The 19,189-nt window shown below is 43.1% G+C and overlaps 1 protein-coding gene and 1 long non-coding RNA gene across 4 annotated transcripts in view; both read right to left on the reverse strand.

Moving 5' to 3' along the window:
* Window positions 1-9,768, reverse strand: part of SLC12A2 (solute carrier family 12 member 2) — a 63,206-nt gene extending 53,438 nt beyond the window's left edge. For all 3 annotated transcript variants that reach the window (XM_082783266.1, XM_082783267.1, XM_082783265.1), the window contains exon 1: window positions 8,982-9,768. In XM_082783266.1, coding sequence (XP_082639392.1) covers window positions 8,982-9,584 — 603 coding nt within the window. In that variant the 5' untranslated portion in view covers window positions 9,585-9,768. The remainder of the gene's footprint in view (window positions 1-8,981) is intronic.
* A 907-nt stretch (window positions 9,769-10,675) lies between these two features.
* The window catches only part of LOC309889714, a 37,519-nt gene continuing 29,005 nt past the window's right edge, over window positions 10,676-19,189 (reverse strand). The window contains exon 4 of the long non-coding RNA XR_014319305.1: window positions 10,676-10,996. This is a non-coding gene — a long non-coding RNA (uncharacterized lncRNA). The remainder of the gene's footprint in view (window positions 10,997-19,189) is intronic.

Below are 19,189 nucleotides of genomic sequence, written 5' to 3' on the forward strand. Positions count from 1 at the left end.
ACAAAAGGATAGGTGACTTGTTTATTAAGCTTACCATTACTTAGATCATAACTTACCATTACTTAGCATTACTTAGCATTACCATTAGATCATAACTTACCATTACTTAGATGCATAAATTGTTATTGAACCATCTTTGATACAGCTTAGAAACCAAACAATGGCTACAGACTTTTCTCATTAAGGAAGTGATTATGATCCTCCCCTCCAAATATAGGATGGATGCAAGCTGCACTCTGAGGTACTTTTATTTGAAGAAAAAGGTCTGCAACCAATTCAGAAATAAGTAACAGCAAACTGCCCATACTTAAAGAGTACTTTAATCAGCGAAAATAAAGAGAATGTGATCTTTGACTGATCTTGATCTTACCACCTCAAAAGAAAGAAGTGCAGCAACAAAAAGGGGGCTGCAGGGTATGACATAACTTGCCCAAACTACAGAATTCAACTGGAGCCTGCAACAAGCCTTACCTGTCCCTCGTCATTATTTCTGTGGATACTTTGCAAAAAACTCCTGAGAGGAGAAAAAAAAAATCAGGACAGAGACAGAAGTGAGAAATATTGCACAGCCACTGACTTGTCAGGTCATATTAACAGACATTAAAGCACTGCATAGTCTTCCAAGGTTGGCTCCCAATCTTTCTTCTGGCCTCTTTTGTATTACTAGGAATTTTGAGGCTTTCCACACTTTATAAGAAAAAAAATCAGACATTGCATTGCTTTCCTAAATGTCTCTTCAAAATAAAGTCTCTCTCAAAGTAACATGTTCATCAGTGCATCTGTAAATGGTGACAACACCAATACTATTCAATCTAGCTGTCTTAACGTTAGCATAAGAAGTTCAGATTCAAATCTTTTCACTCCATTTAAACTTCAGTAAATTGAGGACTAGCTATATTGACAGAGGGAAAGCACTGAAATCTAGATATCCATGGAGATGTTCAGATTCGAAAGGCTGCAGTGAGCATACAATGACCGACAGAATCCTTTCAAGCAGTTCTTGCACATGACATGGCACCAGTTTTGTTGACATCTGCAGGAGACTAGACTCTTTGCTACCTATCTGAGAGACAAATAGTATTTGTTTCTGTAACAAAATCACTGGAGGTTAAGAGCATTTTTCAAAAGCATCAAGATAAAGAAAACTCTCCACATCTTCATTCAAACATCTCTCCATAAGGACAGGATAACATGAATACTCCAAGCCAGCTGATAATACTGAAATATAAGAAGTGAGAAGAGACCTCCATGCAGCAGCTGTACAATGGAAAACCATGGTAAACCTACAATGTTCATGCTTTGCACTTCCAGAAATATTATATGCAAAGTCATCCCTTCCTGACAAGGAATGGTCTGCCATCATTTAAAAATATATAGATATAAATACATATTTTAAATCTTCCTTTGCCAGGAAGTGTCTAGACATTCAGTTAACAGGAAATTGCACCATTAAGTTAGAAAAAAACTGAGGTATGGCTTCCTGCACATACGCAGGGGTAACCAATCCATCAAGCTTTATGAGGAAGAAGTGCATGTATAGGTTAGTATAGAAGTGCATGTGTAGGTTATCACCTATAAGTAGCTTCATGTACAAGAGTCATGATGGTGACAGATCACCATAAAGGTTTATACAAGAAGAGGAACTTAAGTCCTTTTTGATTTAGATCAAACCTTACCCTCGGTTTAAGTCTTGATTGGGGAGCACTAGGCTCTTTTGGTGAAGAACATCCAAGCTGGAAGCTAGAACACCTTTCCAGTGCCCTCCAAAATCATACTAGTTCCCCTGCTACACCAATGAATTTGATCCTTTCCAGAAGAACCATTACAACTAGTACAGTGAATGATTATCTAAATAATTATTCATTACTGTCCACTGACTGTCATACTCCTCTGACACAAAAAGAAATGATTCCTTGGGAAAATCAGGTTCTGAACACACTCAATTTTCACTTTATCTCTGAAAGACGTGTCTACTACACAGAACAGTTAAGAGACCCTTCAAGTTTCACACTATTTTCTTGTTCTCCAGAATGAAGCAGATGCAGCATTTAACTGCATAAAGCTGAATCAAATCCTATTAGCAAGCTACTTGCATAGCAGTTTTGCATACTTGAGTAGTTTGAGAAACTCAGTGTTCTGTCAACAAATACAAAGGAGAATCCTTGTTTCAATCTTTCTGAAGAACTTGTTTCCAATACAGCAAATTCCCAAGTCATCTTCTGCATTCTGTACCCTTCTTCCCCCAAAGGAAGATTTTTATAATTCTTGCTGTTCACTTTCCAATTGCCATGTATTTCTGACAAAGAGAACATGATGCACTTCCCAGTCAAGAGGTGGGGAATGAGGAGCAAGTATGTTACAGTACACAGACACAACCTTATAATTACATTTAGAAAGTGACTTCTTAAAAAAAATATTTGTAATAATTTGTTAAACAAATATTAAAATTTTATTATTACAAATAATTGATTTGTAAAAAAAATTGTAATAATTTTTCAAAGTTACATTTAGCCCATTTTCTTATGACAGCCTAGATAGCCCACTGAAGTAATTAAAATCAGTTGGACACTGACTTAATTTTTAACATCACACCACAATGTGGTAGATACAGCTAATGGCACAGTACCCCAAGCCAGCACAGAGCTGAGCTGGTACATTCACACAGCACTGCACTTGTAGTGGCACAACATTATATTCAAGTCAAGTTGACAAACTGCTTACAGCTCCAAAGAAGATTACTTGGAATGGTTTTAGGGGTCTCTCTACCATGTAAACCCCTTGGAGTAAGTTGAAACACTAACCTGGCACTGACATATTCTTCACAGCTGCAACATATGTTTCTATTTCCTTTGAATTCAAAAGCCTGAATAATCCGAAATAGAAGCAGTTCATCTGAAGAAGAATTAGCTGGCAAGAATGAAGACATGAGATGAGCTTCCTTGTTAAAAAGGCTTCAGACAGACTGGATTTTTTTTTTTTTTTTTTTTAAACTCACTACATCTTTAAGTCAGTTAAATTTATCAGACAAAAAATGTGTTTTATGGAGGAAAAAAAAAACAACCAACCACAATTCATTAAGTTTATCAGGTCTAATCAGCATGCTGAGGTAGAGAAATAAATCAAAGATGTTCCACGTGCTCAAGCTGTAAGAACTGGATAACTTCCAAAATACTGAAAGGCAAACAATTCTAAGTCCACTAATAAGATTTTTGTTTAAAAATAGCTAACAAATGAACACATTGTAAATGCCATTACCTATGCCAAACAGGGGCATGAGGGGTGGGGAGGAAAGGAGGGAGGGAGGCAGCACAGGGGAAGCAGACGGGTTTGTGGTTGCCCACATTGTTTGAGTATTATGTGGAACTTCAGGAAAAAATCTGAAGGATGCAGCTGAAGATGTAGTATACTGGTTTGAATTACTCCGAGATAGCGATCTTGCCAACCTCCTTCTCTGCAAGAATATTCTTCAGGAATGAAAGTCAGATGATGTCTAATCAAGTACAGTACCAAATGGGGAAAAAGTTATACTGCAGATTAATATTCACTTCATATCATCTGATTTTTTAACCAGTTATGATGTAGCTTATGCTGAAAGAAAAGCTACCTAGCCAAATAAAAAATTAGTGCTGCTCTTTCACGTTCTGGTCTTGAATGTCTTGGTGATACTGATGATATGGGAGCTAAGATTGGCTTATTAAAAGTCAAGCTGCTCTGAACAAGCACTACCTCTTTCCTTCCTTCTCTAGTTGCACTCCACTGGAAAATTACAGTGTCGTCTCTTCTTTTGACATTAGTGCTCAGGGGTTTCAGTGTATTGCAGTAATCTCCAAGGAGGGATGCACACAAACCAATGTGTGTGCAGGACAATCCACCGGAGTGTGAGAAGAGAGTATTTTTTCATAATGTTAACAAACAAAATTTAAAACTATTGTTGAAGCAGTTTTTCTCATCTCCATCTCATCCTTTAACTTCTATTTATGTGCATGTTTTATAGTATACATAATATTAGTAGAGGAGTACATGTGTGTAATCTACAAATTAACATATATTGGGGGTGCATGCTCAACATTTTTTTTTTTTTTTTTTTTACTGACACAGTTGTGCCATCAAAATGAAGACAACTCCTGTTTTGTACCAGGGCACAAACCCACCTCATGCAGTACAAGATTTCTGCAGTTGGGGGGGGCGAAATAACAAGGTAGGGGTTGCTTTCCATAAACCAGACTGGTTTCCAGATCCAACTTTAAGCCGTATAAATACAAACACAACCATGAGAATAGAGCAGTTTACACCTTTCAGCAGCAGCCCACACTTGCATTTTCAAACTATATACTGTTAACAGCTCTCAGTTATTTCTAGTGTCTCCGGAACAAAGCAAAAACAACAGTATGAACAGTACTAGCTGTTTGCTGAAGACTGTACAAGGGTTCTGTTAATCTACAGGTGTTTTAGACTAAAGACATCACATAGATGTGATAAAGAGATTCATACAACAGATCTGAAAATACAGATGGCCCTAATAAAAAAAAACCCTAGAGGACTAATATGAACAACTGCTGCAAACAGGAGTAATTAATAATATTGCTTATCACCATGACCCTTGAGGTGCAAAAACTGTGTGGTACCAGAATAAGTAAAGTGATGATTCTCCACACAGATTAAAAAACAAACAAACAAACAAAAAAAAAAAAAAACCAACAACAATGAAAGACCATTTTGCACACAGCTAGTAAAAGCCACATCTGAGTGCAGGTGCACAGAGCTCACCATTCTTCAAAAACTGAGAACGAGAATAATTACAAATGAAAAGCTTCTAGGATGTCTGAAAGCATAATGACCAAGCCTGGATAAGAGAGCTTCTCATGTTTCATCTTAGTAAGATGGAAATTCAGAAAGAAATGCAAGTATTCCTTACAAATATATACAGCAAGAAAGAAAAGAAGCTATTTGAATTAAACCACACCAACACAAGAGTTAAGAGGCCTACTGATTGACTGGGGGCTTTGGCAATGTGCTGCAAGAAGAGTTCTACCTGCAAACGAGTTCCTGCCTTCTAAAAGGGGCAGCAGGGAGAAAGCAGATTTCAGACAGACCTCACGTAACATGGTCAGCCTACTTAACAGGCTAAAATCACCTTTTAGTCTTCTATGCATCTTTAACCAGGCTGTCTTCTTTACAGACTAACAGAGAAAAGCACTAGAAAAAAGTTGGGGACACAGTAGCCATTCACTATCGTGGGAAAGGAATTCACAAGTGGCTTTGCGCTGTTTCACACATCCCTGAATTAGAAATAACAAGGAAATAAATATTAGAAACAAAAACTTGAGCAAGGTCGAGATTAACTTGGCTGCAGTGTTAAAGATGAGTTTTGCGCAGTGGCCAATTGCTGGCTGGCTTGAGGTGAGTGTCTGAGGGTCTCTAACCAATTGTATGACCAATTCAGGCACATGTATAGCACATGGGGTTACAGAGAAAGTATATGTAGTGGAGAAAAAACAGCAATAAAGGCCTTCTGTTCAAGAGCCATCAGGAGTCTGTGTCTTGCATCCCTTCACACCCTTTTCAAGAGATTACACATTCTTTGTTAAGAAGTAGTGCCATATGCAGCTGAATGTTTTACGTTAAGAGCTTTCAACAAAATACAAATCAAAGACTGAAAAACAGTTACAAGGATCAGTAAACCAACTTGAGTAAAAAAGCAAGAAAGAATGAATCCTGCATCAAGACAATCAGTAACATTATTCCTACTCCTGTCTCCAAATTCAAAGGATAGATGCATAGATTTGTGGCTGAGGAAGCAAAGTTGTGCATCTAAGTGTCTTTTGGTGTGTTTTTCCCCCTTTTCCCCATTTATTTTAGGCAGGAGAAAGATCTTCCTCTGAGATCACCATCTTATAGCCTGTGAAAGGAACCAACTAGTACTTTCAGTAAGTACTTAGTGAACAACAGAACAAAGCTACCAGTAGAGGGCTTGGTTTACATACCATCTACTTACCACAGCTGTAAGTGACAGAACAAAAGGCGTATATTAAATCAGAATCATTCACAGACTTAAGTTTCTTGTTCCAAAAAAACAAACTCCCTAATTAAGGCAATGCAACATAAAAAAATACAAATTAATGCACAGTAATGAATAATTTCAACAATCAAATTCTGAATGCTTTAAAAGCATTTGCCTTCCAGAACTGTAAGGTCTATATTAGAGCACAGTGATTTTTGTATTGAGGAAGACAAAGGCCTACAGAATGCATTCTACAGGCTGTAGGCTTACTTACAGTCGTTGGCAAAACTACTGAAACATAAGAAGAAAAGAAAAGCTAAGACACTTTAGTCTTTGTTATGACTGAAGGAGATCCTCTCAGTGGATCCTCCTCAGGGCAGTGCACAGTGTTGCAACTGCAACAAAAACCTGCGCAGCACAGTGTGCTGTCTCCCTCCCACTTCTTTGTTAATGATAACCATCCTCACAGCTCTACATCTCTGGAGACCGATGCTCCTGCAAAGCATCACCTTATCTATGACATTAGCAGCTGTAACAGTATGACAAAATTCCCTCTGCCGTCTCTCTAGAGGATGGAGAGATTAATGCACACCAAGTGGGTAAGCAACGAACTGATCACTGTGGCTATTTGCAGCCACTGATAAGCCACAAGCTCCTCACCTTAAATTTAATGTGAGGGACCAAGATCAGTAGCATGCAATTCATCCACATGAGTACTGGAGCATCTCCCAGCTGTGTTACCACAACCAGTTTTGAGAACAACCCCTTTCTACTCTAAGAGTTTCAGTTGCAATGATTAAACAACACTTGAGGTGGTTAGAAACCTATTCTATAGTGACAAGGCAAACTCTTGTGTACACGTGTATCTTCCTCAAACTGCATCATCCCCGTGTTGGGCTCTTCTGTGAGAACAGAATGAGAAGAACTGTTAGACATATGAAGTTTGTAAACAAGGCTATGAAAAAAACAAAATGTTATTTAATTGTTACTAGCACGAGCAATACTGTAACTGCCTCTCAACATGCATTTACCTTTGAAGCCAGTGTACAGTGCAAACATCCTGCAACGTGAAATAGCTAAATTCAAAGCAACAAACCACATGGCTGGTGAACACATTTCAATCAGTTGTGATGCAAAATAATTGCCCATCTTGATGCACTGGATCCAAGAAGTTGATCAGGACAGAAACCCAACAACAATTCCCACAGAAAAGCAAGTATTTTGTGGGTGTAACAATAGGTCTTTACTTAGTCTAAATTTTATTCAGTTGGACTAGAATGTTTATACTAGCTGCCCTACTAAGCCTTTGACATACATGCTGTACAGGTAAGCTAGTACAAAGACCCACAGCTAAGGAAAGGGGTTAACTTTTCAAGTTTCTAAGAAGGCGGGGGGAATTACTTATTTTTTAAAAAGTCTCTTCTTCGCTTGGATACCTATCCATACTGCATATCAAATTAAGGACATTTTAGAAATTAATACTTTAAGTTAAATAATGCTTACAATGTAATTGTTTTGAGAATGATTCAGTAATTAAGTTGTCCACAGCTCTTCTTAGCTACAACCCACCAAGAAAATTGCTTGCCATCCTTTAAATTAAATACAAAGAAATTACAGACTTATAGACACTTACAGAAAGTGCAGTTCCAGACTAAGTCTGGTTATGCACCAAAATGTCTTAATGGTATCATAAAGAGCTTCCTTGACTGCTATTGTGTAAACACACTGAATAAGTACCTGCCAGGCTCAGAATTTCAGGTTATGTTTTGCTTACTGAACAGAGTATCTAACGAACTTCTCCCTTCTACTCCTTCTCATCTGGTTAGGAACCAGGTGTGACAAATTTGAAAAAGATTCACTGTGTTTCTACGCAGATAGCATGGCTTTTTCTTTACAGCATCTCTAGCCCCAGGCACAAGACAGTAATCGTCCACTTCCATTCCACACCAACTCAGAGAATGTCATATAACTCAGTCATGAGAAGACCTAAGAGGCAACAGTAATTCACTGTTACTGTTTGTAATTACTCCGATATCTAATCTTAATTGTGCCACAGAGATACTTTCCTGCAACTAACAATCGCCTTTATCAGAACAGATAGGGCCACAGTTTCAAAGAAACACAGCTAAATAATCAACAAAAATAAAAATACTAAGTCAGTACAGATGCACTAAGCTGCCTAACAACGGTGCGAGGGGTCTCAGAAGACATTTTCTCACGGGCTTCCACCTAGAAGGAGCGAGAGGCAGGATGGAAAGAGTTCTGGAAGCAGAGCATTCCTCGCCTCATTAGGATGTGGCCCACATGCTCCCTCGCTTCCCTGTGCCAGCAGAAAGACCCGCTGAAACGTGTACTTATTACTAGCGCGCGTCCAAGCGCCCAGATGCTGCAAGAAAGCAGCGCTGCGATGGTTCAACGCGGCTCATCACCCCAAAAACACACCGGGTGCAGCTTCGCCCGCAGCCTGCCCTTCAGCACTGCCAGCCTGCGCAAACCGGCTTTGCAGGGCAGCTGGAGCCGGGCACGCTGGGCTCCCAAACCTCCCCAGCACCCCCCCACACCCCACCCCACCCCATATGGTGCAGGGTACCCCCAGTCCCCTCCCCACAAGGAGGGGCATCCCCAAAAAGCAGGGGCCCCAGAAAGCCGGGCGATGCGCGCGTCGCCGCCGCCTCCTCCTCCTCCTTTTTTAGCACCGCTTCCATCGCTCGCAGCTCCCTCCTCCCCATCCTGGCGCCCGCTGGGGGGAATACCCACTGCGGCACGGAGGGGGGGAGGGAAAAAAAAAAAATATATATATATATATATATATATAAAATGAAATAAAACAAATAAAAGGAGGGGGGAGCTGGAGGAAGGGAGCCCTTCGGCCGGCACCCGCAGCCGGCTGCCCCCGGAGCAGCGCCGCCAGGAGGCCGAGGGGTGTCCGCGGAGGCGCGGTGCGAGGCGCAGGGCGCTGGGCAGCCCCCTCGGCGCTCACCTTGTCCAGCTCGTCGTGCAGCTCGGCCAGGCTGGGCCGGATGAGCTTCTCGCCCAGGTCGGCGGCCGTGTGCCGGTAGTGGTCGATGCGGGGCACGGCGTCCATGGTGTTGTGGCCGAAGGTGCGCAGGTAGTAGGTGTTGGTGTGGGTGTCGTAGTAGTAGTGGTGGTGGCCGCCCGAGTGCAGGCTGCCCTCGCTCAGCACCGTGTCGCCGCCGTTCTGGAAGCTGACGTTGGCGCCCTCCGAGCTGCCGCCGCCGGGCTCGCCGGGGCTCTCGTCGCCGGCCGACGGGTCCACGAAGTTCACCCGAAAGCGCCCCTTGGCTTCCTCGCCGCCCTTCCCCGCCGCGCCGCCTTCCCCGCTCGCCTTGCGGGGCTCTGGCTCGGCCGGGCGCCCGGCGGCCTCGGCCACCAGGTCCACCTGGAAGCGGCTCTGGCTCGGCGTGGGTCCCAGCGGTCTGCCCAGCGCATCGCCGCCGGCCGTGCCCGCATCCTTCCCCTCCTCGCCGCGCGGATCCTCACCCACCGCCCCCGGCACCTTCAGCTCGCCGGGGCCGGGCTGCTGCTGCTGCTTTTGCTTCTGCTGCTGCTGCTTCCCCTCCATGGCTGCCCGCGGGCGAGCGCTACGCTCAGCAGCAGCGGCCCCGGCTGCTCTGACCGCCCCTCGCGGCGGCGGCGGCGGCTCCGCTGCTTTAAGCCGCCAACCAGCGCCCGGGGCTGCAGCGCGCCGCAGACAACGCCAGGCGCCGCCCCGCCGCAGCGCCAGGTGATGATGCCGCCGGGCCGGCCGCCGCCCCCCGCCCGACCCCCGCCGCCGCCCCCTTCCTCTCCCTCGCCCTCCCTCCCTCCCTCCCTGCCCGCCGCTCCCCGCCTTCCTGCCGCCGCTCGCCCCCCCCCTCCTCCTCCTCCTCCTCCTCCTCTCTCTCCTCGCCCCGATCGCGCCCGTTACGCGGCGGCGCCGCCCTGACAGCACCGCGCGGGCCCCGCAAGGGCGCCGGGAAGGAAGCGGCGCCCGCAGCCCCCGGCCGGGGAGGAGGAGGAGGAGGAGGGGCGGGCGGTGCGGGGCGGGCGGCGGCGGGGCTGGGGAACTGCGAGGCGAGGCGGCCGGGCCGCGCCCGCTGGCTTCCCGGCTCGGCGGGGAGGCCGCCGGCACCGCCAGCCTCCGCCCGCCCTCGGTAGGCGCGGCCCGGCGGAGCGCCGGCGGGCAGGGCGGCGGCCGCCGGTTCCTCGCGGCCGGCAGCGGCGACGGAGGGCGCCGCATCCGCCCCCACCGGCACCGGCAGCGGCACCGGCAGCGGGGCCGCGACCCCCCGGCCCCTGCCCGCCGCACGGAGCCCGCCCGGCCGGGGCCGCGTCTCGCGAGAGGAGCCCCGCGGCGCCGCAGCCGCCTCAGGAGCCGCCCGCCGCAGGTGGCGGGTGCCCAACGGCCCGGCCCTGCCGCTGCCGCGGGCGCCGCTTTTTGTTTTTGTTTTTGTTTTTTTCGCTTTTTTTTCGCTTTTTTTTTTTTCTCGCTCCTCCCTCTCGGTTTCCCGCGGCTCGGTGAAGGCGGGAGGGTGTGGGACGGTGTGGGGCTGGGACGGGTGAGCGCGGGGATGGGAGATGGGAGATGGGCGCTGTGAAGGCGTTCACCCAACGCGCTGCCCCCGGCACGGCTCGGTGCCGGCTGCGTCCTGTCCTGCCGGCCCTGCCCCCCACAAAGGTATTCTTTCCCTAAAAGCGTACCCCTGCTTCAATTTTTTTTTTTTTTTTTTTTTAAATGCAACCTTTCCGACCTTTCCTTCTGTCTCAGTCGGGTGTAGGTGTCTGGATAATCCATTAAGTCACTGCTGAGGCTGAACCTCAGTTACACAAAATCCTCCTGCTTCCCCGGTAAGACAGAAACTAACAGACCGGCCAACTCATCGATTATTTTTATTTTCCTTATTCTTGAAGGTAATAGCTTACAGAGTAGCGGGAGAGCTGGGCGACAGTGTCATCATTGTCCATCCGTCCATCCCCACACACACCAAAAAGCACCTTCTTTAGTAATTAAAAATCATTCAGCTAACATTCACAGCATTCACTTAAGTTAGTCCTGTCAAGCAGTGGCAGCAGTTCACTTCAAGAACATTTTGGTTCGTATTTCTTGGTTCTAGTCAAATCTTTTTTTTTCCTAATTGTGTTTTTTTTTGTTTGCTTGTATGCTTTTTTTTAATGTTTTTCCTTACTGCCTAGCAAAGTCTGATGGCCAACATCCGTTTTCTAGCTCACTGCATCTCTGATGTCTTACTTGAATTCACAACAAATTTGGTGACATAATCCAACAAAAAAGGGGATGGAGTTTGAAAACAAAGCTTGTTTTTCTTTCTTAACAATTACTTAGAGGAAGAAGTTTTTCAATTTTATAGATGAGTGCATAAAAGAGTTGAGGACACTTCAGTAGGCTGCAAAGGTGGGGACACGGATGCTTTTGTGAGTGTTTCCTGTTCAGACGCTATTGTACAAAAGAACAGAAATCATACACCTCTGTTTTTTTTGAGATGTTTCTTAACAGACTCCAAAGCTCTAGAGAGTAACAGATAACAAGAAACAGTTTGGGAAAATTTCAGAGTGTAAAGCACAAACATGAAAATCAGTGAGAGAACTGGAAAGTAAAAGGTTAAACCATGAGGCAATTTTGACTTTTGCCAATAGGCAAGAACTTCAAAAACAGTGGGTGATAAAAAGTCAGAATAAAGGACATCAGAACAGGAAGCAGACAGCACTTGAATAGCTGATGAAAAGAAAATTCTCCACCATACGTTTTGCATAAGCAGACATAAACACTGAGTGATGCACACCTGCAGAAAATTTGTCCTCTGGTAAGTGGTTTGGAAGCAATACAGATTTGGAAATGGTCATTAGTGATTTCCATCAATTCTCTGTTATTAATAACAACAACAACAACAACAAAAGAGGCAGCTTCTACAAGCTCCCATACTCCTAGGTACAATGGGGTTATATAAGGATTCTTAACTATTTTAAATCAGTTTTCTGTGGGTATGGCTGGATATGTATGGGCTACACATGCAAGGCCTACAGCCTGCTTAATGCCAATTTCTCTTCTGTCTTTTAAAGGATCGCTTTTCTGTCTTGTGAAGGATCGCTTGAACATTTAGCTAGTCCTGCAATTCTACATTCCCAGAATTGAGGGATGGTAGGTTTCAGTCACACTGAGGGCAGCCAAACCACTGGTCTGAGCAGAACAGGTGGCAGATAGAACCCTGCCTTTTGAGCTTCAAGAGGGGGTGCCTTCTGAGAAGCAGAACGAGGGAATTAGGTGGAAAGTGAGAAGAAAATGGAGCATAGAAAAGCCCTAGGATAGAGCACATCATCCTAATGAGAAAGGAGTAGGGGTACATGAATCCACACGAGGGAGAGCCTTATGGGAATTAAAGGAAATGACAGCTATAGTGTTCACAGCAAATGAAGTTTGTTGTGTGCACCTAGTGCACGTTATGTGAGATGATGATGAATACTGGCTTTGTAGGAAGCAAAGACTTCGGGATACTACCACAGTCCCAACAAAAGACAAGGAAACAGAGGACTGAAGAATAGAAAGAAGATCAGTACGGAAAACAGACCACTCAAAACTGAAAACATGGAAGGGATTAAATACCGCTATACAGGAAACACACGAATAAATGGACCAAGTCTTGATAAAGGTCCTGGGACTTCACATTGCCTGTGAGAAAGGTGAGCGAATCTGTAACAGTAAGTGGGAATAGAAGGCACACACTCCCTATCAGACTGCTAAGTGTGTCATTGATTCCAAAAAATACACTTTGAAGAAAAAAATGGTGAAGGATATTCACATAAAGCTCTCAAGTAAACATTTCATGGCATAGCACTATTTGAAGCACTAACATAGTAGAGTCTGGGTGTCATTGGAGAACAAAACAAAACCAATACATTAAATAACAGTAAGGAATAAATTACTGTTATGCTAGCTAAGATTATTTACCACCAAATATTACTACTATTTACAAAGTGTGGAGGAACTGTGGAGGGTTTCAGTGTCCTGTCAAAGATGCAAAAGCACTAGTGAAAGTTCCAAATTAGGTTTTGGTAGTTTAGAAAGTAAAGAACATTAGATTATTATTTATGTAGACATATATAATACACATACACACACACCTACAGAAGGAATACCAGATGGAATTGGTTTACTATTATCACAGATGCAACTTGTCACCAGATAAACCCTTCTGACTGGAGGGCTGGAGGACTGAAGGGCCTGTTGGCATGGCTGTCAGTATTACTAAGGAGTCTAACATCCTATGAACCTAAAGCATAAGAACACCAAAACAGAAGAGCTGTAGTGCGTCTGATGAAGAGTTCATTTAGTCCAGTCACCAGCCTGAAGCAGTGGCCACCAAGGAAAGACTAAGAGCAGTGCAAGCATTGGTCTTGCGGGTACCTTCCAAGACATTGTGGCTAAGGGCTTACCTAAGCCAGAGGTGCGTTCTCTTCTGTGAACTTGTCTATTTTTCCTCCTGATGTTACGAAAACGTTAAGTTTCTGCAACATCCTTTTGCAGGGATTTCCCTTTTTGCTTGCAATCTGCCATTTGCCATCTTCAGTGGATACTCCATAGAGTTCACTAGATACCCAATATGAAATACAGGAAAGCACAAACTCTTTATGACATTATGACTATTGTGGTTGGTATCTGGACTCTCACTAGATCTCTTGCCTCTTTCCCAAGCATAAGAATTGTAGTGCACTCCTTTCACCTATGGATGCTGTTCCACACATCCCTGTGCTGCTGTGGTTCTACTGGATCCCTTTTGAGACGCACAGTGATCCAACTTGAGAGTCCACTGAGGATCTCTTTTCATTGTGCAAACAGACCACTTAGTTCTAGTTTCTTTCCTATCTTGAAACCAGGTATTAATCAAAACACAGACCATCCATCTTACTTCAAGGCTTCTTAGTTTACATAAGTCTTTAAGATACCTTATTCAATGTGTTTCAGAAAAACATGTAAATCCTTTCAACAAATCTTTACCTACAGGCTTGTGAATGCTACCAATTTTGACAAATTCATTAGGAGACTCCAAAACTCCCAGGAGTAACATTAAAAACGAGAAGATTCAGGACACCCCAAAGGTGATATTTACCAATATGGTCACTGATTCTGTTCTTTATTACGGTTTCTCAGATTGTCTGATAACAACCTCTAAGTCTGATCCACAGATCTCCCCTCAAATTATTAAAAATAGGTATCTTATTTCCAAAGTTCGTGTCCTCAGGCCCAATGTTGGTTTTAAGAGAGTTCAGCAGTTTCATCCTTGAGCTTCTCTAGAGCTTAGGGTTGAGTGCCATTTGAACCTGGTGCTTTGTTGCTGTTCATGCAGAACCCTTCTATTCACGCCTTGCAACGAGTTCCAGCAGAGGAACCTTTCATGCCTCTTCCACGGTGCAGGGAGATGATAACTCATTTTGGCTGCCTGATACAGCTTTATCTTCTTGCAGTGCTCTTTTTATCATCAAGACTTGACAGGCTTGCTGTTCCAGGTAAGTGTGAGAGATAGGATCTTACTACTTTATGTTCCGCAGATTCTGTTTGGGTAGGCTTGTTATGCTTACTATTTTTTGTTGATGGTGGTTTTGGTTTTGTTTTATATATTTGGACACAACTTCAGCTTTTCAGAGGATGACTTCTAGTAACTTGCCTTATTCCTGCTGTCTAGCTGTGCCAGCTTCAGTTCTGCTTTTCTTAGGTCGTTCTTTATTGGTGGTATGCATTTCCTTGCTCTCTATAACATTGTATTTTTCAGCAATCACCAGCTGCAAGAACCTGGCTATTTTAGGTCTCCTATCCATCTCGGTCTTTGATAGGCTTCCTTGTTATGTGTTTTATTCTGTTGAACACAGATCTGGTGAATTTGGGGCATGCCTTTGTGCATTTTTTTTATATATATATATTTTTTGGTAAGGATATAATTTCAGGGCAAGCTATAGTCACTGTTGCAATGCAGTTCTTCAACACTAGAATTCTGAAACAGGACCCCTGTGCTGCTTGAACCATAATGAAGATTGTTTGCCCTCTTCTATACTACCTACCTAGTTGTTCCTTGATACAGTCACTGTTAACATCTAAAAATTCTGTTTCTGCACCGTGATTCCATGTTACATTTTCCCAGTCAACACATGGCCTAATCTGTCCTTTTTCTTCCTCCATTTCTTGTATTTTCTTTCCCACCTTTTTTGCTTCCTGTTCTATGACAAGTAGAGGCACACTTTTAATGGTGTCCTGCTACCATGCTGTTTACTGTGTCCTTTGTAATTATGGCAGGTGTTAATCCAAGTGAGTGTTTTTTTAAGTAATGCTGCCTTTCTCAGAAATCTGGATGAAATCCTGACAAATACTGTATCGTCATGTGGCAATTTACCTGTATTTGTATTATACTAATCCTAGCTTACAAGAAAAGGTAATTGCAGCAACACTTCTGAAAGGCCGCCAGACAAATCCTGTGATTAAGATGCTAAGAAATGAAGCCCTTTTACTGCCAGCCATATGTGTCGGGGGAACAATCTGTTTCAGGGGCCTTTCTTGTTCTGTCTGTGCTTTTGATGTGTTCCTGTGTGTCTTCACTATTCCATTGCCCTAACACACACTTCATTGCACTCCCATGTTTTAACTGACCAAGTGTTAACAAGAGTACCTCCAAAAGGATTCTAGGTATTTCTAATGTATTTGACATTCCAGAGATTTTGGGTGGCTCCTTCAACAGACTTCACTATTTAATACTATATTAACAGTGCATTTACTTAGGAGCAAGGTGGTGGTCATACCTCATGTCCACCCAGAAATGGAAATTTTTGCAAGATGCTGTGCTTTTTTGGTAATTGGAGAAGGAGATTCAGCACTTGCTCCCTGCCCCGAGTTTGTGAGCTTTCATATCTAGTTTTAGGGTGCACTTTTATCTTTAAAGTTCTAGTTGTCTCTGTATCTAAGGAAATGAATTTCTTCTCATGGCCATATCAGTTCAGTCAAGACCAGCAAACCTCCACAGCCTCTAGAAACCATTGCCAAGGTCTCCATGTGACGAAATGAGATTAAATGTCAAATTCTTATAATTATGGTCTTTAATTATCATATATCATCCAGAGTACTAAACGCCTGACTCGTTCCTGTTTTTGACTGGCATTTGAAAACTGTAGTGTGTATATGGTGTGTATATGCATTAGGAAGAAGAAATTGCTCAGGCTGGGGATAGCATTTGCTATATTAAACTGCTGTGGTTATAGGAAGTTCCATCAAGATCCATAGAGAACATAGATGAGCATATTGCAAGAATTCTGGAAATGTAAATATGAATACAAACAAACAGACTGTTTTGTCCAGCCTGATTTATCTTCAAAGTGATGTTCCTCGTTAAACCTTCTTCATTTTGTTTCTAGTTTTAGTCATTTCTGTGTCTGAGTCTCTAAGCAAGTGTATTGTAGGCAAAGCTGCAGGGAACTGTTGAGTCTGCTGAAATGTAAAGTGGACAGCCTGAATGCTCAATAAGTGTTCAGTCCAGACCAGAGTAGTAATTTTGATTCTAAAGTTTACATGCAGATTACAGCCAGGTAGCTCAGGATGGACATCACACACTCTCTCTCACCAGAGATCCTTCAATTTCATTTATTCCTGAGCTATGAACCTACTTAGATGTTTCCTTCCTGACACTTCTGCATGAACAAAGTCCATTTTACATGACCCAGTTCCTTCTTTGGTTCATCTCTTTCCTCTCTAGAATAAAGTGCCAGAAGTTATCTCAAATGTTCAACTGGAGATGGTTCTCAATATATACAGGAAATAGCCAGAATGCAGGGATGAGGAACTGTTTTACCCTTCAGGAGTGTACCTAAGTGATTTCTGTTTCTCGTCTTCCATTTTCAAAGTGGCATTTTTTGCTTGTTTATTTAATCATGTTTCTTGAAGATAAAAATAACTTTCCCATCTTTGAATCCCATTCATTAGCTTCTGAAATGGATGTCCTTTGCAGTAGGCATCCACTTCATAAGGAAGCCTAGGGGAGTGGGTTGGCCAGCTGCCCACCAGGCAAGACATCTGTATTTCCAGGAACACAAGCCAGCTAACCACATTCTATTTTGCACAATTAATTTGCAGCCCTTTTCTTTTAACTCCTCTTCTATTATCACGGTTAGTCCATTAACTTATTTTCGTTGACATTCTATAAACCCTCAGTACAAACTGAGTGGATGCTACCAACTACAGAGGCTACCAATGCTATGGTCATCCTTTTTGTCTCTTTCACCTTGCCTACTTTGTTCAGTGTTTGGAAAACATAGTTTTAATCATGCCTTATTATAACACATTAGTTTAGAATTTTCCTCAGTTAATCCCATGGAAAACCACTAAGCATTTCCAAGAAATACCATGACACCGTTTATTGGTACTGTTGAGCAACCGGCTGGTAAAACGATAGAGGTAAAAAACAAAAAGAAAAGGTAAGAAATAAAGGTGTGTGAAGAAGAACACGATGCCAGCTTGGAGTGGGCAGGCACCACTGGCACCTCTCCTTGTCCCCGGGCCCAACTGACGGCCAGGCCACAGCCACGGGACACAGGGCTGAGGCTCCCTGGGGCAGCCTTGGGAGGGCCCGGGCACGGCACTCATCCCTTGGAGCCCCACACTCAGGCTGCCACCGGCCACCATGCCCTCGGCTCCTCCTCAGGCAGGCCACTGGCCCCCAGTCCAGCCTGGGGGCAACTGGGGCAGGGCACAGGGTGGGCTCCCCTCTGGCCACAGGCTCAGCATGGTGCTCTGTGGCTCCACAGGCTGACATCATCACATAGCTTAGCATAAAGGACTTCTCGTTTGGGTAGTACCCGTTGTTACTTTCAGATACTGTAAATTTTGTTTCAAAGGCCCACCATTTTTAGTCACTATGATACACTTGAATTTCCTTTGCCATTTACATATCTTTTTGCTTCTCTGACAAGTATTTTTATCATTTCCTTCATATGTTTGTGCTAATGCTGTTTTCCACACCAAGAAGTAGATAAGTGATCTATCCATGTCACATCTTCCTACTAATTTCTGTGTTACCTTTGTTAAGAAAATTGTCAGACAAATAATGAGGCAAATAAATGATTTAAATACTGATCAACTGTTTAGATGAAAAATATCTAGATGATCATAAAACAGTTTTCTCAAAAACAGGAAAACAAGAAAATTTTAAACAATCCACAACTAATAGAAGGTATAGAAATTAATAGGATGTCATTTTGCATTCACAGCCTTTCTAGTCCTAGCGAGGCTGACAGTTTTGTGTAGACTTATTTTTACCATTTTTTGACCATTGCTGTTCAAACAATTTTACCACCTCTCATAACAGTTCCAAACTGTCATGACTTGACTGTAGAATGCAACTACTAGTATGAGTCTTAAGATTTTTGTTGTTGCTGCCTTCTTCTGTTACTTGATTCCAGTCATATCTCAATTATATTTTCTTTGCATTATATTTTTCTGTAATCAGTGGACTCCTTCTATATAGCACTGCAACAGCTTAAACTTGCCAAGTCTTGTATGTCAGCCTTATAAAAGTTAAATCAAATTCAGTTAGATTTGTGATTTACTGCTCTCCAGCAGAAGTCCAAACATGCATTTTAATAAGAGTGGCAAGCTGACTAGGCATTGCCAACGAGATTCACATGTCCTGTATATTCTTGCTCTGCAGGAATTTATCACTCCTCTCTTATGCCAAACTTATGCCAAGGAGATGGATACTTATTAATTCTAGGATGCTGTTGAAGATGGTAAGAAAAGCAGAATTGTGCTCCAGGTTCCCACCCGTAGATGCCATAAACATATTTCACAAAGTACAGCACAATAACCTCTGCCACTTAAAACTAAGTAGTACAGTCTGGAGTAAGAAGTGCCATTGTTTGAATGGAAATCTTTATACCTTCGTCTAAAAGGACAAACTAAAAGTCTCCCATATACCAGCAGCATAAAACATTATATATTTGCTCATTATACATTTTTTCATGTTGGTTCATGAGTTATGTTTAAAGAGTTCAAAATTTAACCTTCAGGAAGTTAAGAATATGAGAAAGGTAGATTACTTCTATTGTACCTCATCAATAACCTTTCAAAATTAATATTCAAATACTTCAGGAGGTATGGCATGTAGTTGTCTTGGTTATGAAGTTTGATAGACATCAAGAGAT

Source organism: Aythya marila (assembly GCF_965140915.1).
Source record: "Aythya marila genome assembly, chromosome: Z".
In the NCBI taxonomy this organism is placed as follows: Eukaryota; Metazoa; Chordata; class Aves; order Anseriformes; family Anatidae; genus Aythya; species Aythya marila.